Below are 23,476 nucleotides of genomic sequence, written 5' to 3'. Positions count from 1 at the left end.
CTCGCAGTTAGGAGACCCCGGTTCGCTTCCCGGGTCCTCCCTGCGTGGAGTTTGCATGTTCTCCCCGTGTCTGCGTGGGTTTCCTCCGGGCGCTCCAGTTTCCTCCCACAGTCCAAAGACATGCAGGTTAGGTGGATCGGCGATACTAAATTGGCCCTAGTGTGTGCTTGGTGTGTGGGTGCGTTTGTGTGGGTTGGCACCCTGCCTGGGATTGGTTCCTGCCTTGTGCCCTGTGTTGGCTGGGATTGGCTCCAGCAGACCCCCGTGACCCTGTGTTCAGGTTGAGCAGGTTGGAAAATGGATGGATGGACAATGCTTTGATTCCTCTGTAAGCAGGCCGTGTGTCACTTGCTTCCAAATTCCTCTTAATAAATGCCTCTTTATCTGCCCTCAGAGCCATCCTTCACAGTTCCCAATACAGACCAGAGTTACCATCAAGCTGTGCACTGCAACCTCCCTTGATAATATCTAGACTGCCATGGCAGATGAAATGCCACCTTCTGGGAACACCAGCAACCCCAACACCAGATGGTCAATCAATATAAAATCAGTTTGTGGTGAAAAATCCAACGTCAAAGGAACTTAAAAAGGGTTGTCAGAATTGGGTCAAAGACCCAGAAGGCAAAGCATTGAATCAGCAATCAAAAACATTGAGGGTTAAGACTCATACTGTATTCATCAAAACTATGGCATAGTGTTTCTGCCATTCCCAGCTCTGAAAAGCTAAACACAAATATAAAATAACTGGTGGAATCATGGTGGAAAATTCTATAAGCAGCAAATACGTGCACTGCCACTGTTAATGAATGGTGTTAATTTCCAAAAATATAATATCACTATCTGGTTCAGATAATATTACAAATACTCATCTGAATGATCACAGAACTCTGCACACACCACCCTATGCCCATTGTCTGATCAGAAGTCCCCAAAATGCACAAAGGGATTTAAGCACAACTCTTCTATAAAACCAGGTCTGCACTGATTGAACAACATCAGCATAAATTAGAAAAACAAGTCTTCAGAATTAATGACGACACAGGACATAGGGGTATACACTAATCATATGCATAGAAGCACCCAAAAATCAAAACACAAAGAATAAAGACATTTAATTTTTAATTGACCGATAGACAATACTGTAATTTAAAAAAAAAAAAAAAATATAATACAACCACGTACAGACAAGTGATTGGAAAATCTAAAAAGCAGCAATTTATTTGCAAGAGTCAGGCATCAATCTGTGGCAGGGGACCAAGAAAGCATTCATCCCACTAAAAGATGATATCCTGGTTCTCGGGATGGTGGGAATCTGGAAAGACTCATTCCAGTTCTTTTTTTTTTGTCAGCTGTTAATTAAACAATATATTCACATACTGAGTGGGCAACAGATTAAACTGAAAGCAGTAATCTTCAATTTCAAGGCAGACCATTTTTTTCCTTCTTTCCTGAAGTCTGCTTTTATCTCTTGGGCCAGTTTTGTTGAAATATCCTGTTAAAAACAAAATACAAAGTAAGAAATAATACAGTAAGAAGCCAGGGCAGAAATTTGATAAAACCGCATGAATTCAGTAACACACCTGCCTGAAGCACCAGCTAAATACGTCATGCTTTTGTTTCCTTGAATCAAATTATTTTTGATCTTCTTTTTCTAAAGGAAAAAAAAAAAAAAAAAAAAAGATTTAGAAACACCATCAAGGCAAAACACCTTTTGGGATACCCCTAGGTCATCTCTTATTACAGTGATCTCACAGTTACTACTAAAGGAGGATGCATTTTGGTTGCTTCTTTTTAGTTTAATAATGGGGGTATCAGATAACAGAACACTACCTTGCCCTTCTTAGGTTCCTCATCTTGTCTGTTTGGATCAAAGTGAGCAGCACCCTTTGATTTTGCTGATTTACCAGCTAAAATGAAGGGGAAAAAATAAATTACATTTGCATCTCTAAAAACAGAAGCATAAGTTAGGAAATGAAATTAACAATGATCAGTTTTTGTATCTTCTCACGAGTGATTATTCCAACAGTGTATCCTTATCAGTACTTATAAGACATTAATGAGTGCATTTGTTCTGCAACGAGTTTTAAACTCTCAAATAGACCACCCTCCTTAAATGCAGCTTCTCATTACCTGTAAAGATGCTCAAGTCCGACTGGCTGTAATCAAAGGGCTTGAAGTCTGCTTGAGGTTGCTGCTCTACCTTTGCCTTGTTTTGCTTCATTCGCTTCTTATCAGGCTTGGTTGTGTCCACTTCTGGGTCACATAACTGTCTTTCTTGTTTATGCTCCACATGTCCTAAAGCTTCGGTCTGCAATGGCAAAACAAGGAAAAAGAGCCAAAAAAGAGAAAGTTTGAGAAAGAAGAGAGGGGAGGGGGAGGGAGGAAAAAAAAAAAAAAAAAAATGGCCCAAAATATTGGCACCCCTGCACTTGCTACAAAAAAAGCATCACTTCTCCCTGACAGCGTATTACAAATGCTTTGACATTCATATTAATTTCTTCTGTTGACACTGGGACACAAAAATTAGATAAAGTCAAATCTGGTATCGTTTCACACAGAACTGGAGTTTGACAAAATTCTTCTGTGAGAATTTCCTATGGACAGGTGGGACCAGAATAGACCTTTTTAGCAAAGTACACCATTGTACCATTACCAGAAAACAGAATGAGGCCTTCAAAAGAAAAGACCATGGCCCCTACAGTCAAACGTGATGGAGGTTTACAGATATTTTACGGTTGCTTTGCCGATTCTGGTAATGGATTTCCTGACTATGTGCATGGAATACTGAAATTTAAAGACTACCAAAAAAACTGAGTGCAATGTAGGACCTATTGACAGAAAGCTGGGTGTGTGTCAGAGGTCATGGGTCTTTCAGCATGATAATAAACCAAACCATGCTTCATGAAGACCCAGAAATGGTTCAATACCAAGTGCTGGAGAGATCTGAAGGGGCGAGCAACGAGTCCAATATCTGAATCCCATACAGCACTTGTGGAAAGAAGAGTGGACCAAAATTCCAACATAGAGATGTACATAACCTTTAAGAGCCAATCTTAGAAAGTAAAATTTAAGTGATTGCTTAATTTTAGTAGCAGAATATCAGTTTCTTACAGCTACCTAGATTATGGTATAGTCTTCTACCCCCTGTAAGTTAACATGAAATAGAACTTTCTTTGCTTTATCTGTATAACTGAGTGTTAATTAAGCTAGTTAAGAAATAGTCTTACTGCTAGCATGGACCGTTATGATAGGTTTGCTACTAGAAGATGGCATACAGTTTTCTGACTGTGCTTAACATGCCTAAAGTTAGACTGTACAGAAGTGGCTAAAGGTTTTGGTAGCAGCACAAATGCATTTTGCAAACCTAGCTGCTTCAGCATTTTCAGATTATTTAATTTTTTTTTTTTAAACGTTTCTATGGTATATTGAAGAATAATTACAGTATACACATTTCATAAGTTTCAAAGGCTTCTATTGGCAAATATATCAACCTTATGTAAAGAGTCAATGCTTACAGTGTTTACCCTTCTTCATAACTTCTGTACTGTAATTCTCTCTTGCATGCTGGATATCAGCTTCTGGGCCAAATTCTGACTGATGGTGATCCATTCTGACCTTTTTAGTGCTTGGAGTAAATTGTAATTTGAGGGGTTTCTGCTTATCCACAGGTTCTCAATGGGATTAAGATCTGGGGAGTTTCCTGGCCATGGGTCAACTTTCAAGGTTACGATCTCCGAGCCACTTCATTATCACTTTTGCCTAGGGACATGATGTTCCATCATGCTGGAAAATACACATTTTACCACCAAACTGCACCTGGATTGTTTGGAGAATTGCTCTTGGAGGATGTTTTGATACCTTTATTTATGGCAGTGTTCTTGGGCAGAATTGTGAGTGGGCCCATGGACTCATGGTAGCGTTTGACAATCGATTTTCCAGATGTCCCAAATAGTCAGAAGGAGGGGTTCAACCAAAAAAATAACTCTGCACCAGTCTTCTGCTTTCCAATCCTTGAAATTCCTGCAGAATTTCAGTCTGTTCTTGATGTTTTTATTTGTTGCCTTTCTTGAAACAAGGCTGCTGTCCAAATGTATTTGCTTTAATGTGCGCGCAGATGCACTCACATCCACCTGCTGCTAATACATAGCAAGCTCTGCACTGGTGGCAACAATTCTGTAGCTGACTCCTCCGGTGGAGATGGTCCTGGCATGTGCTGGACACTCTTAGCTGATCAATTGTGCCATGGCCAAAATAAGTAAAAATGGGTTTTTATGATAAAGGTAACTTTTGTATCCTAATAAAGCTCTTTGCAATGAATCAATATGCATCTGATCACTCTGCACAATATAATAAAAACAATGAATTGCCACCACAAATTTTGAAAAGCACAACATTTGTGTCACTGACATTTTTGGCCACTACGCTATGACCACACTTAGAGAAACAAAACAATATAAGCCTTAAACAGAACATTTCTTAAACAAGAACTTTTCTTTAATATTCATTTTTCTCTATTTTATTATCAACTGTTTTGCTTTGACATTTTCCTAGAGTTTTTATAAACAAAGCTATTTGGTCTGTGGAATAATTTGAACACGTCACTATTGCCAGAACTGTCCTTAAACTTTGATAACTTGGTATAAATGCTGCTATACTACCAGTCAAAAGTTTTAGAACACCTCAGTTTTTCTTTACATTTTCAGTTGAAATGCAATAAATAACCTAAAATGGTGAAAAGGCAAGCAGTAAACTGCCAGAGGTTTATATTTAAAGTTTAAGTTAGCAAAACTGAAAAAAGGAAATATCAGAATATTACAAATGGGCTTTCTTCAGGGAACAACTAATAATATAAAACCTGCAGATCTTCTGGAGCAATTAAAGTAAATTAACCCTTGCAACTTGAAGCAATTTACACAGGTGACCCAACTTCGGTTGATTACTTAAAAACCCTCTGGAGTTTCCTGGAGTTCTGTGTGAAATGATATATTATACCATTTTCTCTGCTTTATGTTGTTCCAATGCAAACAAAAGGAAAAAAAAATATCAAAGCATTTGTAATTACAACAGTTTTCTGTAAGAAGTGACAATATTTTTTAGCTATAATTGGTTGGTACACTTGTGCCAGTAACCACCCATTTAGACTTTTTTAACTGAAAATATGAAAGAGTGGGGCAATAGTCTCACAAATCAAACATCACCACATTGCCTCTGCCTGGAGAAATATTCTTCCAAAAATAATGCTTAAAAACAAAGCTTAGGTACAAATCACTAAAAGGACTTGCAAAGTTTACCCTCCTAGGATTCACACCATATTATCACTAAAGAGTATGGTATGTTTGTGGAGGGAGAGACAGTAATACAAGTAAACTACAAAGTGATCTGTTGCATTATTTCCATAAATGTCAACTTGCACAAGTTCATATTTCTCAAAAGTGAAACTGGCCATACCAATTAATACCCCAACAAAATGCTGAGAGGAAAGTGATAAGTGAAACTGTACTATAAAGCAACAAAGATATACCGCTGCCTGCTGACGGACACTTTTAACATCTTCTACAGATGACTTGTAAGATTCTTGAACAGCCTTCCTCTTCTCTGAAATAAACAATAAAATAGTATTTGAAACAGAATTGTACAGCAATACTCAAATATGGTAGATTGAAAAAGACAAGTGGTTACCCACACACAATTTGAAAGGGGGTTCTCACTAACCTATGGCCTTCTGAGAAGCCTCTCTAGCGGCCTTCTTTGCTTTCTCTTTTGACTTTAGATCCTTCTGCTGCTGCTCCATACTAAGCAGCTTCCATTTATTCCTGATCTAGAAACAAAGTAATAGAAGTCGTCGGTTATGCAACCAAAAAAAAAAATCCTGAAACCCAGAGAAGATTTACTATCAATGGATGTGTTCTGTAAAAGTCTTGTGAGTGAAGGAAATGATACACATACAAAAATCCTCTGAGTGGAGAATATTTTGAAGTTAGGATCTTCATATTGAAGTGCTCCATAACTTTTCTGATCTGCACTGAGTGAGTAGTATGGCAATATAAGAAATGAAAATGAGCCAGCCATTCAGGAACTATGCAGCTGGACTACCCAAATGAATATACCTAAAAGATCATGTGTCACAAACACCTTAAGGGAAACGTGTGTTATGATGGCTATAGAAACAAATTGGACAGGAGTACATCTTGTAAAAATAAAAACAGCTTAGTTCTCTTCAAATGCACATTCTGCTATACCAGCCTACATGAACACCTCGCCTCCAGTTATATCGTTCAATTTCATTTCACCTGCTGAAACACCTGAAGTCCAACTTAACATCAAAATCTGTCACTAGGAGGAGTATCACATTCAGAGATCATTATATTTACATTTATTTGCTTACCAGAGGCTTTTTATCCAAAGCAACTTACAAAAGATGTAAACAATCGAGTAACATTAGGCTAGGGCCTGTTTGTACAGGTAGTGTAACAGTTAACAAAAGTTGACTGCCACAAGTGAAAAAATGTAAAAACCCATAGATTTACAATGAAGTTTTTTGTTCTTTATTTTGCTTTGTACAATTTCTTGTATTAGGAATTTGTTAGTTTTCGCATAACCCTTAGGGTCAGCCATTGTACAGCTCCCCTGGAGCAGGTTAAGAGCCTTGCTCAAGGGCCCAGCAGAGAAGAATCTTTTGACAGTAAGAGGAACTCGAACCGGCAACCTTCCGGATACCAGCGCAAATCCTTACCCTCCGAGCTCCACACTAGCCACCAATAATGCAAATAAACTTACATTAACCAAGAATATAAAATATGGCAGTACAAAGGTCCACTTCAATTAGGCAAATATTCACAGAACATATGGGTCTTCTATCGCAGTATGGATGGAGGTGGGCAGCCCGTACTACCAACTCGGAACCACACAGGAAAAAAGAGTGGATTGAGACTTGATGACACAGAGGTGGCGTCACCAGATGCCATTCCCTGGCAGACCTGAGTGGGCGGGAAGAAGCAAAATACTTCACCAGTGTCTCCATATACTCAGGTGCTGACTTATTGACTACTCTGTAGGCAAGCATCAGGGCTTTGAACTTAATGTGTGCTGCTACAGGGGGCCAACATAGCGTTCCTGGAGGAGTGACACGTGCCGACTCAGCTGGTTAGATGCAAGATGGGCCACAGGATTCTGGATCATCTCCAGTAGCTTGATAGCATGTATGGGTACTCCTGCCAGAAGTGAGATGCAGTAGTGCAGACATGACAAGACCAAAGACTGGACCAGACGTGCTAAATACTCTGTCAGATAAGAACTGATCTTGCGGATGTTATACAGCACAAATCTGTATGAACGAGAGATCATCAACAATACACACACTGGCAGTCTATGGCACTCTCACGCCTGTTATCAGGAACATCACACTTATTCATTCTAATTCAGGCTTAAGTATAAAAAGCCTCAGCATTTCTTCAGTTACATGTAACTGCCATCCAAAAGGAGAGCAAGTGAGGTGAGGGAGTACTAACTTAAGTCACTCTTACCTCATATGCTTTGGAGGAGGGATCGAACTTTGCATTTTGGGAGATGTGAATGTTGTTGTCCTTGGCTGGAAGATACTGACCCAAAAAATAAATAAAAAATGCAACATATTCATTCAAAAATGAGAAAAAAAAAAGGACTAAATCCTGGCACAGGAGAGGTTTAGACATACCATTCGGAAAGGATTTTCAAAGGACTCCATTATGTGACGAGCCTTCTGTTGAGACACTGTTAGGTTACGCTGCTGTTTTACATCACTATCACAATCCTAAAAAAGAAAACATGGGTGACACAAGTTACTGTATGTGCTTCCAACATTCTGTTAGGCTAAGCTCAGGGCTTTGTATGTATATAATATGCGCATCACTGGCAGGCATAGCTCAGGCCCCTCTTATTAACAATCAAACAGAAACAGAAACCAGTTGCAGACTTCAGCTTTAGATAATGAACCTCTCTTCTATCTAAATTACTTTATCATTCTTACATCAAAAATGGTGATGCTTGCAGAAGCAAGAAGAGGACAGTCATCAAAGATTTTCTCCTCTTGGTTTTCTACATCCACCTCATCAGAAAAAAGTTTGCTCCTCTTAAGAAAAGCACCTGCTAAAATACAGAACACATTAGGGACTGTGCTGAAATCACTTGTATCGGACAGACATACTTGCTCCACTTTACCCGAGGTGGGTGAGAAAGAAGTCTCATTCTCAGATCCACGGGAAACGTCATGAGGTCCAAACAGTTGGCTGTCTGACTGCATTGTATAACAAAAGAGAGACAAAATTAAACATACAGTTCATTTGGGATATGGATACAATGCTTTTCACTGAGTGTACATGCAACAAACTGACCTTCCTTTTAGGTGCCAATCCTCTTCTCTTGTCTGCAATCACTTCGCTCTGCAACAGAGACAGACAAACTAAATGCAACGTAGTGCTGACAGCAACTTCCCATGGCAATAAAATCTTAGAAGCAGTAGCAAATGTCTAAGGTTGCAAATTTATACAAGTTCCACTACCTACTGCCGTTGGTTGATAAGGTATCTAATGCATAATACTAGAATGAAAAAATGACAACATTGACAATTGTATATATTTGTAATGTAATTGCATTCTGTAGCCAGGTTAGTGAGCAATAGTTAGGCACACTAATACTACTTCAGGTCCTGACCATTAAAGTGTACATGGTCCCAGAATGAAAATGTGGGAAACTATGCTGCCCATCTGTCATAGCTGGAAGCTCAGAGACTGCATAGTGGACCCGGGCCTTTACAGGTTACCAATGGCTTAAATGTGGAAGAGTACCAAAAACCAACCAAAGGAGCTCTATCCTATGGAAGCTCTGAACCGCACAGTGAAAAAATGCTGCCATTTAACTTAGGGATCCATCTTGTCAAATACGTGACAATAAAAATACGCCACAACACAATTTAGATCTCTGCTGTACTTTTAAAGATCGCAGTTCGTTTTGCACAATGCAACGGGTGACCCAGTGTGCCAGGTTTGCCAGTGGATTTCACTAGGATATTCAAGTTTGGCTTTTTAACAAGGGTACATTTCTTGTCTGAAAACAGCAGGAGTTACAGTGGCCCGATTTGGATTTAACTCTTTAGATGCACGTTAAATCACACAGTTCATTAGTTCAGATATGCGATCAAGTGTGCCAGGTTTACCAGAGAATTAAATTAGTGAACCCGCATTGAACTGGGTAAACTTCACACGCACTAAATACGTGAAATATGAATTCCTTTCGTAACTTGTGTGAATAACAAGCTGCGGGCTAGAAAGTAAATGGCTAACTAATGTAATTTCCTTTTACTATAAATTAGTGCATTGGTTGGTGCTGCTTCGCGGATTTAACGATCTGGGCTTCAATGCATAGCCTGCCTTTATAAACTTGCCAATATTCATTTCTGTGGACTGCAACTGTGTGAGGAAAACATCAGACTGTTCAGTGATATGTCCTGTTTCCAGAAAATGATGTACAGTAGCACGCAACGGCATTTGGTGCTCATCTGAAAGTATGCGGCGCACATGCAATATTGGCAGGTGCGACTTTAAAGAACCTGGTGCGCAGGCTATAGTAAGTGGTGGGCACGAGATGGTAAGCTGTACGCACCAAATTGTTTCCCAGGAAGAAACAAAACACCATATCTCCTCAGGTGCTCCGTACGAGTGTGCAGACAAATATCTGTAAACTAAACCCTTACCCTCCTTCACGCCTACTCTTAACCATAGTGTAATGGGGTATGTGATGGGCATTTCGTGACTGACGTTCTGGGCATTACCGGACGTAGGTATTGCATGCTGCTGTTAAACCCAACTCTAACCATCCCACACTCCTTTAATAAATAAAAGCCCATCGGTCTGCTTTTCTATATCACCGTGCTACAAGTGCTGGAAGTGACGTCAAACTGAAGCGCCACAGCCTTGGTAAGTCGTAATTAGGAAGCCCCGAAGCACACTTTTGTAATATTTTAATCTAAGTTTATCTCTATGTTTATCTCGTACGTATGTGAAAGTATCTTGTACGTACGAGATAAGGGTTATCCTATAATTTTTTTTCACTATGTGGTTCAGAGCTTCTGTACTATCCTGTTGTCCTTGATGCATTTATACAGTTTCCCATAAACCTGCAAGCAGCTCTGTGGCTAACCTAGATATGACCCCTCAATGGAGTTTAAAGCCAGCCCAAATCCAGAGGATGAGCAGGAATCAAGATGAGAAAAGGGAGACATGCCTGACTGTAGGATGTATATTCTTTGTTTACTACTACTTTGTTTGCTTCCTATGCTTCTCCCTGCTACTTACATTGATCTTAATTACTAAGAGCACATTTTTTTATTCTTGTCAATCTTGGTATTTTTAAAGCTCAGATATGCTATAAAAATTCCTCTCACCGTTTTCAAAATATATGATGCTAAATATTGCCATTTCGGGTGAATCAATTTAAAAATTTCCAAAACTTGATCCATATGTCCAATTTCAGTCTTCAGTCTCTTTGCCATAATGCTTCTAATTTTAATCTAATCTGACCTCCAAATGAAACATGCCCTTTCAAATGAAAAAGTAGCAGTAAAAACATAACGCCTTCAAAATGTACAAATAGCAGTAAAGACATAAAGCCAAGCACACCAAGAAACCTATCAGGTACAGGACCTAATACATAAATATGCAGCAATAAAATATAAACAAATCTCAAACTTCTTCCCTACACAATTATTAATACTAGGATTCCACTATTTAGCACTTGTGTGCTGTGGGCCAACAACAGCTCAGTCACATAAAAACATCAAAAGAGAATAGACAGGACTCTGACAAGATGTTATAGATATCTGAATTAACCTGAACAAAAGAATTTAAAAGTCATGTCACCTTTAGAAGTGGGATATCACGAGACTGTTGGACCAAAAGATGTAATTCATTCAGTTGTTGTTTGACCAGAGGAGGAACAGGATTACAGCATGCTAGGATGCCTTGAGGCTCTCTGGAGAAATAAAATTATAAACAGAGCAAAATGATATAAAAGTACACTGTTTTAATGTTTTATGCTCATACCTAAAAACCTCAGAGAATACCTTAGGTAATACACACATTTCAGTTCACTTGTTCAACTTACTTTGGCAGTTCTTCAGAAATTTTCATCAGCATATGATTGGGCAGAACATATCTGAAATGTATAGAGTCACATTAGTGTGATTTAGTTTCATATTTGCTTTACAGTTGGCATGACAAGTTACAAGGTACTTTCATCGCCTAGAAAGTCTTAGAGCTGGATCTGCATTGCAGTCATGATGGCTAAGCAAAAATCAAGGAGTTCAGAAGAAACTGATTGGTTAAGAAAGTGCACAACTATTTCTGTGCAAGTTCATACCCTGTACTTTCATCCTCCTGACGGGCAATCTGATCTCTCCAACGATAAAGCAATCGTAGCGCCGTCAACTGCTGAGTGTTCAGGAGCTTCTTCTGTTTCTTGTACAACTCCAAGTATGAATGTTCAGTAAATATTGGCTTGACATATTTCTGTTGAGAGACAAGATTCACTCAGTATTAAGCGGACACCTTTCAGTGGTATTTATTAACAGAGAAGATAAAGTTAGTGGACCCATTAGTTTAAAGAAATTAACCACAAATTTTGAAAAGCCACTTTGAAAATCTGTGAATAATCAGAAAAAAAAAAGTAGCATAACCTTACTTTAAGACTAATGTCTTTGCTCTTCTGCCACACCAGGTGTACGAGAGTTGGCATGTCATTTCCTCTCTCAAGAAGGTCTGCTCGCATACGATCATAAATATAAAGTAAATAGTGAGTGTCCTCTCGTGCATACTGAACCATTTCTTCAGGTAAAGGCCTGAAAAGCAAAGAAAGCATTGGATGCTGACAACAGGTCCAAAAAACAGTGTCACTCAAGTACAATGTCAAACCCCAATCTGCCTGCCTCCATAGCTAGAATTCTCCATACCGTATCCTCCAGTCAGCCAATTGGTAGCGTTTATCACATTCCACATTACAGTAAAGCCTCAACAAGTGTTCCAATGAGTTTCTGCCAAGATTGAGGATTCGTGCTGCTTGATGTGTATCAAAAAGATTGACTATGTAAAGGCCAAAGTCCCTCTGCAACCATTCAATATCTGAATCGGCACCATGGAACACCTAAATATAAACAATCAAGCTTTAATCAAGGAGCACAGGCCTGCGGGGGGTCAACAAAAGGTCACAAAGAAAGTGTGTTAGCAAGTTATAAACTCAATTTCAAATCACAATGATCTGACCTTAACAATTTCTGGATCTGTGAAGCTTTCATTCAAAATGTACATATTGCTACGTAGCTCCAAAGTATCAATGATAAAATCTTCCTCCCTTGTGGAAATTTGCATTAGACAGGTCAATCCTAGAAAAGTCCTGTATGAGTGGTGCTGTAGGGAAGTGAAGAAAGTAAATAATTACCCTTAGCACACAAACTTGCACACACAAGTTATTTTTTTCACCACAGCAACTTCAAAGATGCACATTACAAGATGTACAAGACAGACAAGAGTACTGTATATGAAATATAAACTTGAATATACCATTTTATAGAGAAACATGTCATGTTTGCAAGCACTCTGATGAATAAAGGATGTACAGTTTGGTTAATTACTATTAACCTTGGAGGATATTGTCTGAGACCACTTCAACTAGAGACAATATTGCAAGTTACATATGTGCTGCTAAAGATTTCAGTATACCACTTCCATAAATCTACTTAAGCGAAATTAGATTTGACACTACACATGCTACATACGTAAACTACAAGACAATCCATACCTCTAAATCCACTGCAAATTCTGAGGACTTTGCAAGCTTCTCATTCAGTTCTACCAAATCATCCAGCGTATTGATTAGATGGCATGAGGTCTCTAACAGAGGTTTGTACATCTGGATACAGAAAATAAGGCATTTTTTGTGTTTAAAATTAGTTGTAAAAATCTTTTGGCTTAGGCAAATAGTTAAGATCAGAAAACAATCTTCAAAACATGTAGAAATAATCACATTAACTCAATCAAAAGAGAGACAAGCATGTCAGACAAGTTCATTAAATTGTTTAACATTTTCTTTTAGTAGCTTCTAATGTCAAACTGAGTGGACCTGTAGCGCAGAAATCTTCATAAACTCTTCCAAACTCAGTTATATGTGCTACCATGATGGATTCAACTTTTGAAGGATTTGGATTATCAAAAATTAAAGCTTGAATTAAATAATCAGATTTGTCTGCCATTCTACATTGGTTAGGATACAGAAATCAAACAATGGGGAAAAAAACAACCCCACCAGAATTTAAAGATTGGGCCTCTATAAAAACCTAAACTTCTCAACTGGACAAACAAAATAACATTAACACAGTTCTAAGTAGGCAAATAAAGTAACGAAAACCACTGTGTCTGAGAGGCAAAAGACAAGCAGTGAGATCCTGAAACATACATGATATACACAAACACTGTGAAGAGCAAGAAATAACTACCAAAAGGTAACTGGTGCTACATATATGTTTAAAAAATTCAAAAAACATGCTGAAAAATATTTACTCAACTTTGTTTTGCTTACATACTGTATGTCCAAGAAACATAAATTGGATGGATTTTCTTTCATTGGTAGCACATGAAACATCTGCAGTCATGGACATAGTAATCATTGTCCTTCACAAGATGCCATAAGGCTCGCAAATGACAAGATACTCCTGCTTTTCTTCAACCAGATGAAATACATGAAGGTCAAGGCATCATAAATATTTAGATAAACTGAACATGCCTACAACCAGCCCGTTGCATTTAATTTATAAAAGTGAAATCTTTCTTCCTCACCTAACCTACCTCGGAGCACTACCAATAACCAATGTACAAAACAGTTTCCTTCTTTACACTTCACACAGTATTGCATCTCTTAAACAAAAAACAAAAGGACTTGCATATATTCAGTCAAATGGCAGATAATTGTGTAAATTTGAAAAGCATCTATGGCGTAGGATCTGGTATCTTTCACTGTTAAAAAATAGAGTTAAGCCACAGGCATGGACCTGAAAACAGCACCTCTCACAGTCTCACAAGAACTTTTTTACATACATTTAATACAAGAGCAGCACATAAGTAAGGTCATTTAGAATGTTTTCATTTAAAGATGAATAAGAATGACTTTACACGACTATGCTTTGTTAGTTTCTCTAAATTTATTATCACGGATGTAAGGCAATGATTTTAGTCTCTCCTGGTGAAACCCTGTTGAACCCACTCTTGTGGAAAACGAATACAATGCAGTTCAGCTGAAAGGCAGAAAAAAAATCCATGTGCCATGAAAGATTAACTAAAAATAAATAAATGGTTTAATAGTGTGGAGTTGCTGGAAACTGCGAGATGCAAACTAAAACAAGCTGGTGTTATAATCAATCTCGATGTGCAGCACATGAGCGCAACATTACAGCTACCATTCATGTCATGCAGAAAAGTACAACCAGCACACCAATGTTTATTAACTGATTTTTTATTGGACTAATACCAATATTTACCAAATAGCATATTATCTTTCTGTTTGGGATGATAGCCTAATCAACAAATCATATTGCTTATCATTGCCTTTTCTGTGTCGTACAACGAAAAGGTAATGTGCCCTTGTGTTCAGGTCCTAACTAAAGAAAAGGACACTTGAGCCAGTGAAGCAAATAAGGCAAGGACTTGAGCCCAAACTTTGTGCACTCTCATTGTAGTTTAGGATTTTCACAAAGAAATGAAGCACAGCAGACGTTGGTCTTGTCCATTTCAGGAGATGGACATGTAACTTCGTTAGCAGTGGTGTTATTTTACCTTTTTTTTTTTTGTTTAATTATCCCAAGGGATTTAATTACAATATATGCAAGTATATACAAGCATGAGTAGCAGAAAAAAAGGCTCAGAACTAAATAGAAAAGACAGCCAAATCTTCAAAGCCTAAACAGGCCTCAAGTGCAAGGTACGGCCAGCCACAGAGTGACCTGAAATAGACAGACAAAAGAACAGATCTCCTGGGATCTGATGCTGAAGCATCGGCTCTTGCTTAGAGCTACTGTGGGAGCTAAACTGCAAGTGAGCTGGGCCAAGAGAACTTGTTGATTCAAGGAAGTCCACTGGAACTGAGCATGGCCTCGCTATCCTCGCTGTCAACTACCCCCTGCGAGTCAACAGCACTGACTACAACCAGGCTTGATACTCCACAAGCGGAACGAGGCGAAGACCAAAATGAACAGTCTGAACTGAAGGGAATGATCACTGCAATGACTACTGCTCACAGGGGGAAGGGACACAAATGAGGCAAAGAGTAATATGAAGAAGGTTCCAAAGGATATAAGGAAATATAAAAATTACATGTTCGGGTACAAATTGGGGAAATCGGCTTCAAATTCACTAGTGACACTTGAAATATCTGAACTGGATTTCCCCAATTTGCTCATGAATTTGATGTTAGCACATTATTTGAACTGAGACATTGCACCGATGGACTATGCATAAGTCTAACTCAAATGGTAATTTAAACAATAAAACAATACTAACTTGCCAAAACCAATCCAGACCTGTTGTAACTGGTCTAAAAGGCGTGCTGTGGTCCCCTCTACAACAACATATTTGTAATCTGATCTCTCACTCTCCCGCTATATCACAATTCCGAGAACTTTGACTGCTCCTTGTAAACATGACAAATGAGAAGCTGCTTCAGGATATTAAAGACTTCGAGGAACATTTAAGTAATCACTTTGAGACTACCTTTAAATGAATGCTAGAACAAATTGAGAATAAAAGAAAATGCGAGTAAGGTTGAGATTAAGCAAACGTTCACAACTTTTATTGAAATAGTTGAACAACTGGCATCTGCCACTGATGAAAAAGTAATGGTTACAAAATCCAAATGCAAAATGCTTGGAGACAGACTAGCTGCGTTGGAAGATGGATACTGAAGAAATATCAGAATTGAAGGTCTCCCTGAAAACCATGAAAGTCCAAACCCAGTGAAATTCATATCTGAAGTATTCTCTAAAATAATTGGGGAGGACTTTAGACACCAAGATATTAGTAGCTTACCGCATACATGGATTGAATGCCTCAAAACCTAGAAGCTTTACTGTTTGTTTTGACAAACTACAATCTAAAGTAAATTTTATGTTGCTTCTCAGATTGAAACAAGACAATGTATTTGAAAATAACCATACTTGTATATTCCCCAATTTCTCACCTTCAACAGCTGTTGTGCCACATTTTATAGCATTAAACAGAGCCTATGCAAAGCCAAAATCAGATACAGCCTCTTGTATCCTAAATTGAGAGTGGATATTCAAGGCTAGTTCTACATTTTTAGTTCTCTAGATGAAGTAGAAAGAGAGCTAAGAAAATTGATCCAGATATTCTTTGAAATACAATTGTGAGTCACATTTTGACCTAGCAAGGAAAAGAAAATTTTACCTGCAATTTGATTCATTCGCAATGAGACTCTTGCCGTAATTATACATTCCATTTCCTTATTGGCTACTTTCATGTTTTAATTACAATTATAACACCTCCCCCCACCCCCAAAGGAGATGCTTTAACATCATACCCATGGTGTATTGTATTAGGATTGTACCATTAAATGTTGTTATCTGCTTCACCGTGGGTACAGTTTAACATCCTTCCCTGGGTTTATTCTTTCTGGAGTGTTAAAGATTATATTCCAGGTTTATAGTATTTGGACTGTATTACCAAAATATTTCTCTTTTTTTAAATCTTTCTACACCACTGCTGGGGGGCTATTTTGTTTTGGATGTGCTCTGTCTCTAGACATGTCAGAGGACTGAAACTTTGTGAACTGTGGTCTACCCTCACTTGGGGAGGCAAAATCGGGCAAGGGAAAACAGAGCAAGCCATTTCTAATCTATTCTTTTTACCCCCACAAATGTAAGTGTCAATACAACAATAGGCTTCATAGCTATAACTCCTGGCAAAATTGGAAATTAAGGTTAAAGCTATCTTATGTAATAATACACTACCTTAATGTAAGACTATAAAATGGCAACAGAAGTTCAGTAGCAATGTCTCCATGACCAAACTTTATGCCCTGGAACATCAAAGGTCTCAATCACAAATTAAAAATAAAGAAAGTACTCTCTCACCTAAAAGGTTTAAACACCAAGAAAGTATTTTTTACAGGAGACTCATTTAATAAGCAAAGATCAGTTTCGGTTGCAAACAGCGGACTGGCCAAATATTTCACTCCAGCTATACAAAAAAACCAGAGGTGTGGGAATCTTAATACATAGAACAATTTCACCTGTAGTATCATATGTAGTATCTGATCCTGAAGGGCGATGTGTGATTGTGATGGGTAATTTAATTGTAAAGTGATTTTGATAAATATCTATGCACCCAATGTGGATGGTAGAGACTTAATTCAAAACACTACTACTGTGCCGATAACATCTAACACTGCAAAAACAATTACACAATTTTTAATCAAATCATAACTTAAAATCAGACCCATGGAGATATCTAAATGAAAACTTGTATTCCTTCTTCTCATCAGTACATCACTGTTACTCAAGAATTAAAACATTTTTTTTAAAGATAATTCTTTGCACAATGCTATTGTTATCACTATGCCCCACATACTCATCTCACAGCTGACATCTTAATCCTCTGTTATTAGCCGACAAGAACTATACAGAATTTCTTTCAAAGCAAACTGATTTTTTTTAGAGACAGATGCATCCTCAGAGGTCTCTGCAGGAATACTTAGGGAAAATCTGAAGGCATTTTTAAGAGGACAGATTCAATAATAATACATTTTATTTATATAGTGCCTTTCCCATGCTCAAGGCGCTTCACGGAGTCTTGCATATCTCTTCCACAAAAATTAATTGGAAACCACAATTACTAGATGCTATAAACTCGCTTCACAGTTGGGAAGCAGCAGGCCCGGATAGCTACCCTGCTAAATTTTATTAAAAAAAAAATTAAGTTGGCTCTCCTATTTGTAACATTTATAGAAGCCACAGACAATAAAATTCTACTTCAGACTTTTTGCCAAGCATTAATTACCATCTTTCCTAAGAAAAATAAGGACTTACTATAAAGTGCAACATAGAGAACAATCTCTCTTCTGAGTAACAATGTTAAGATACTCTGCAAAGTTCTAACAAGGATTGAGAAAGTACATCCATTGTCAATATCACAAGACCAAACTGGATTTATTAAACGTAGACTCATAGCTTCCAATCTTCGATGCCTATATATTCACCCACAAAGTCCGATACCCTGGAGATATTATCTATTATGCAGAATATCTATCTATTATGCAGAAAAAGCATTTTATATGGATGTGTGTAATTATAAATATTTATATTTTATACCGTGAGTTGGAGTCTTTGAATATATCCCCCTTGATGTTTCCAACATCTAATTTTATTAACATAAGATCAGATAGTGGGAGGAGTGCTTGGGTCTTTTTTTTTTTATATATAAAAAAAAACTTTTAAGCATCCAGATTTTTCAAGATTCGCTTGTGGGAGGGACTTGTACCCCTTGGATGGGAGTCTCCAGGATTACATGTGAAAGTGATAAATAAAATGAGGCTGTCCAAATTAAGTTGCATGTATCTTGGACTTCCTGGAAATGTGGACGGTAATATGATCATTTTGTCTACACATACGTTATTTTCAGCGTTTGCTTGCAGTGTGTCTGACATTCCTTTGTATTGTTCCACGCGCAAATCTTGTTGATCTAATCTAAAATAGTTGAGACGCGCGCCTTCAGTTTTAACATACGCATCTACGACGTTCTCTCGGAATATTTTGCTGCTGGAGTGCAAAATACTAAAATGTATTCCTCATTGCTAATCTGTATGCGTAAAATTAGCATTGAGTAAGCCTTCTTCACTTGGTGGTTCTTTTATCGAAAACATGTTGTAGATCTTTGTGCCAGACAATGTCTCCGTAAGGGAATAAAAGTGGGTAAACCATAGGATCGCAATTCATACCGAGTGTGGAAATCCATTTACAGGAGTTGCCTATGGGATAGATGAAAATGTTCCTTTCGGCAGGCGGTTCACCATCTTCGCCGACGAAAATTGCTGCAACATTGGTGTGATAGGTCAGGGCATTGTATCGTCGTAAATCCTGCCTAGGGTTTTCATCGAAAAGCATTCGTACAGATTCTGTTGGATTGGACTGAGCAATTTAATGCATGTGTTTGTATGATTTAGCGAAGGGTTTGATTGTTCTGAGCATGGAATCTAGCTGGAGAAGTAAATTTTCACTGCATGTAGAGTTTGCTTTATTTTGTAAGTGTACTTGAGAAGCTTGGCGAGAAATGCTGCGTCTGGGCGGGACCAGTTTTGAAGAGGAGCCACTGGCAGCATGGGGAGGGGTTTGGAAGAGGAGAAATAGGAATCAAAAAATGCCGTGTCGGTTGTGTGTGGGCAGGACCGGTTTTGAGGTGGAAGCAGGACGATGGTCCTAGCTTTCTAGCTGTGATGGTATGAATCAGGGTTTTGTAGACAAAGGTTTTCCCTGTTCCTGCAGGACCATCTAAGAAGAAGCATGTTCATCGGTGATGGCGTTTGGTGAGGTGTTGGGGGCAGGCACATGAGCAGACAGTGCGCATGCCTCGAGAGCGAGGGTGGACACGGGAGGAGGGTTAGAGTTGGCGGGCGGGACTCTGTCATGCGTACCCCATGGTTGGGCAACTTGGTCGATTATATATATAGAAAAGCAGCCGGAACCGAAAAGAACAATGAAAAGTCAACGTGGCTCAGAGATGCATGTGGACTGTAGCAGAGACGAAAGCGACTGAGGCTGTGTTTGGTGAGGTGTTGCGTGCAGGCGGTGCGCATGCCTCGAGAGCAAGGTTGGACGCGGGAGGAGGGTTAGAGTTGGCGGGCTGGGCTCTGTGGTGCGTCATATATATATATATATATATATATATATATATATATATATATATTTTCACACGGGGCCATGTAGGTTTGGATTTTCTTCCTCCATAAATAATAAAAACCATCATTTAAAAACTGCATTTTGTGTTTACTTGTGTTATATTTGACTAATGGTTAAATGTGTTTGATGATCAAAACATTTTGTGTGACAAACATGCAAAAGAATAAGAAATCAGGAAAGGGGCAAATAGTTTTTCACACCACTGTATATACATATACTAGCAAAATACCCGCGCTTCGCATCGGTGAAGTACTGCCTTCAAATTTTTATTAAGAAGAAAATTAAACCTTTTTAAACTGAGGGAAAATATACCAATAATTATTAGTTAAGGATCTCTTTGTATACCACATTGTCAGTTTGGCCCTCCAGTTGTAATATGACCAAGCTGTGTGCTGAGCTTACTCTTGAGCATGCAACGTACAGTTGGCCATGTGGCCATGTGAACAGTAATCTTGTTTCAAATCTCACAGCTTGGATTGCTGCAGTCATAATCGGTTTGAGTTTCATGGTTTGTTTCAATTACGACAGTATTTGCAGGACTTGGGTTGAAGTGACATTCGGCATCTGTCAAGCGTTGTAGGCATAAAACCGGTTTCATCGATAACTTCACATCCAGCTTTTGAGAGTTTAAACATTCATAAACATCAAAGTGTCCACTACTGAAATTGTCACCTGTGAGTCTAAGATGTTTAAGAGGCACTGGCAGTTGTTGAAAGGTGTAAAATATTTGGCCATTTCGGTACACTTGAAAGCGACAACCGTTCAGCGGCAGCCATCAACTCACATGCAGAACCATAGGTAAAGGGCTTAAGCATTTCACTCTTATAGAGCTCCTGTGTAGTATAACTATGCCTCACACGGTGACCGAGCTGCAGGCTATGGACGTATATATGTACGTAAGTAGGATTCAGTTAGTGTTGGGAACCCGCGTGCCAAATTTCCTGAAGATGGGCCCATAAGTAACAAAGACCGTTGAAAAGTTCAATATGGCGGCCAACAGTGGCATCATACCACCGAAATAAATACGTACATTGGTTTCGGTTAGCACAGGGATGCCGCCTACCAAATTTCGTGAAGATGGCGCTATAAATAAGAAAGTTCAACATGGCAGACGTTGTCGACCGTTACGCGTAGAATTTCTAAATGAAACCTGCTTAACTTTTGTAAGTAAGCTGTAAGGAATGAGCCTGCCAAATTTCAGCCTTCTACCTACACGGAAGTTGGAGAATTAGTGACGTTGGAAAGTTCAATATGGCGGCCGACAGTGGCATCACACCATCGAAATAAGTACGTACATCGGTTTCGGTTAGCGCAGGGAAGCCGCCTACCAAATTTCGTGAAGATGGGGCCGTAAATAAGAAAATTCAACATGGCGGATGCTATCGACCGTTACGTGTAGAATTTTGAAATGGAACCTGCTTAACTTTTGTAAGTAAGCTGTAAGGAATAAGCCTGCCAAATTTCAGCCTTCTACCTACACGGGAAGTTGGAGAATTAGTGATGAGTCAGTGAGGGCTTTGCCTTTTATTAGTATAGATATGTTACCCAAACATTTTCACAACCTGTGAATGTAACATATGATCTACAATAAAATTGTTTAAACCACTAAGTTGTAAGGAAAATATGACAAACTCTCTAAAGGCAACCCTTCACACAGTCTGTTCCAAACATTTTGCATGATAACACCTCAATGACTTTGAAACTTTTAGGGTTTCAGGCAGATTTTTTAAATAATTCTCAATGTATAGACATACTTTGCCCTGTTGTAAGCTTTCCAGTACTATCCAAAGAATGTGAACAATTAGTCTAACTTGTATTGTCATTAGTAAAACCAATAGTATTTGGCTACCTAACATATTATATTTAGGAGGAGGTGTTTCTACCCCAACCTGTGCTATGGATCTAAAGTTGTGCTTAGAACAGTTTTTTAAATACTTCTATAATACACTGAAATCATCATTCTGCTCCTGATCCTGCTCTAGTTCACACCTGAACCTGGAATCAGTAATTCAGTGCTGCTGAAGTAACATGTTTCTGCTTTTCTTTTTATCACAACAGCTTTAAAAAAAAAAAAAAAATACAAAACCTTTTGAAGGTCAGCAGTGCGCAGTCCTTTTAACTCGGAGCTGTTTTAAGCCAGACGTTTCATATGCAGAATCACCTGTATTACTTTTTTGCTATGCAGTCATGGCCGAAATTAATCGGCACCCCTGGAATTTTCCCAGAAAATGCACCATTTCTCCCAGAACATTGTTGCAATTATAAATGTTTTGGTATACACGTTTATTTCCTTTATGTGCATTGGAACACCACAAAAAAACAGAAAAAAGCCCAATCTGACATCATGTCACACAGAACTCCAAAAATTGGCCGGACAAAATTAATGGCACCTTTTCAAAATTGTGGGTAAATTGTTTAATTTCAAGCATATGATGCTCGTTTGAACTCACCTGTTGCAAGAAACAGGTGCTGGCAATATAGCAATCACACCTGAAGCCAGTTAAAATGGAGAAAAGTTGACTGAACCTTTCTGTTGTGTGTCTGAGTGTGCCACACTAAGCATGGAGAACAGAAAGAAGAGCAGAGAATTGTCTGAGGATTTCATGGAGGAGAGAAAAGACATACACGTATTTAATTTAGTCTTGTATGTTATTCAGTGACTGTCGGCTACTGCCTGAATCAGTCAACTGAAACAAAACAGTCTGACTCTACACACCACATAGGGAATCCATTCCCGGGAATTCAGGAATGACATATATACATATAAACATATAGCATAGTTTTACTATCAAATAATATAAAGAGTACGCGACACGTGTTTCGCCCTAATTCAGGGCTCATCAGGCGTACACACTTACTGCACCCCCTCTCATGGATCGAACCTCGGACGTCAGCATCGAAGCCTCTTTACATTGCACCATAGCGTGTGGTTCATTTACTTGACAGCATGTAGATCGGGGTAATTACATTCATGGCATTCGTAGTCCGAATCACAATCTGATTGTATGGGTGCATGTGGGATGACCAGTGTGTTAGAAGAAAAGAGATCTCAGAATGGCCGCATTGTATGTCAATCAAGTGGCAAATGCCATAGGGAGGATATATGATAGACTGCATTGAAAAAAAATTGTTTTTTTTTTTTTTTTTTTAAATGTTAATGCGATCTACCTGCACTACCTTTCCGGTCTACCGCGATCGCCGACGTATTGGGCACCCCTGATCTAGTTAGTTGCGGTAATAAGAGCGTAGAAAGCACAACGTGTCCAGCGTGCAGCCATCCAGCCAACAGCACACCTTCATGCACAGTACACCAGCCGCTGAGAAAGCACGCTCTGCCTTCACCGAAGTAGGTGGCACAGTCATCAGATACCGATACACTTGTTCTAAACAACGGCCGTGCTTGCCATTGCTCTGAAACACCGCCATTTCAGCTTTTACTGATGCATCCAGTTTCTTGTTATCATTCTGTGATGGCAAGTTTCTTGGCACAGA

At 38.7% G+C, this 23,476-nt stretch overlaps 1 protein-coding gene across 2 annotated transcripts in view; it reads right to left on the bottom strand.

Moving 5' to 3' along the window:
* Positions 1 to 1,192: 1,192 nt before the first annotated feature.
* The window catches only part of exosc10 (exosome component 10), a 36,135-nt gene continuing 13,851 nt past the window's right edge, over positions 1,193 to 23,476 (bottom strand). Inside the window, exons 8-25 of one of the 2 annotated variants that reach the window (XM_039755857.1) lie at positions 12,826 to 12,936; positions 12,291 to 12,434; positions 11,981 to 12,171; positions 11,713 to 11,869; positions 11,392 to 11,540; positions 11,137 to 11,187; positions 10,893 to 11,004; positions 8,370 to 8,417; positions 8,197 to 8,272; positions 8,006 to 8,121; positions 7,694 to 7,789; positions 7,524 to 7,598; positions 5,713 to 5,818; positions 5,522 to 5,595; positions 2,131 to 2,308; positions 1,831 to 1,907; positions 1,581 to 1,651; positions 1,193 to 1,492 (exon numbers count right to left, since the gene is read on the bottom strand). In XM_039755857.1, the coding sequence (XP_039611791.1) occupies positions 1,462 to 1,492; positions 1,581 to 1,651; positions 1,831 to 1,907; positions 2,131 to 2,308; positions 5,522 to 5,595; positions 5,713 to 5,818; positions 7,524 to 7,598; positions 7,694 to 7,789; positions 8,006 to 8,121; positions 8,197 to 8,272; positions 8,370 to 8,417; positions 10,893 to 11,004; positions 11,137 to 11,187; positions 11,392 to 11,540; positions 11,713 to 11,869; positions 11,981 to 12,171; positions 12,291 to 12,434; positions 12,826 to 12,936 (1,863 nt within the window). In that variant the 3' untranslated portion in view covers positions 1,193 to 1,461. Of the gene's footprint in view, positions 1,493 to 1,580; positions 1,652 to 1,830; positions 1,908 to 2,130; positions 2,309 to 5,521; positions 5,596 to 5,712; positions 5,819 to 7,523; positions 7,599 to 7,693; positions 7,790 to 8,005; positions 8,125 to 8,196; positions 8,273 to 8,369; positions 8,418 to 10,892; positions 11,005 to 11,136; positions 11,188 to 11,391; positions 11,541 to 11,712; positions 11,870 to 11,980; positions 12,172 to 12,290; positions 12,435 to 12,825; positions 12,937 to 23,476 lie in introns of both variants that reach the window. The other variant, XM_039755856.1, reaches the window with a different exon arrangement.

The sequence above is a fragment of the Polypterus senegalus genome, chromosome 6 (genome assembly GCF_016835505.1).
Source record: "Polypterus senegalus isolate Bchr_013 chromosome 6, ASM1683550v1, whole genome shotgun sequence".
NCBI lineage: Eukaryota > Metazoa > Chordata > Cladistia > Polypteriformes > Polypteridae > Polypterus > Polypterus senegalus.
The sequence above is the reverse complement of the archived record's forward strand: the minus strand, read 5'-3'. Positions and strand labels throughout refer to the sequence as shown.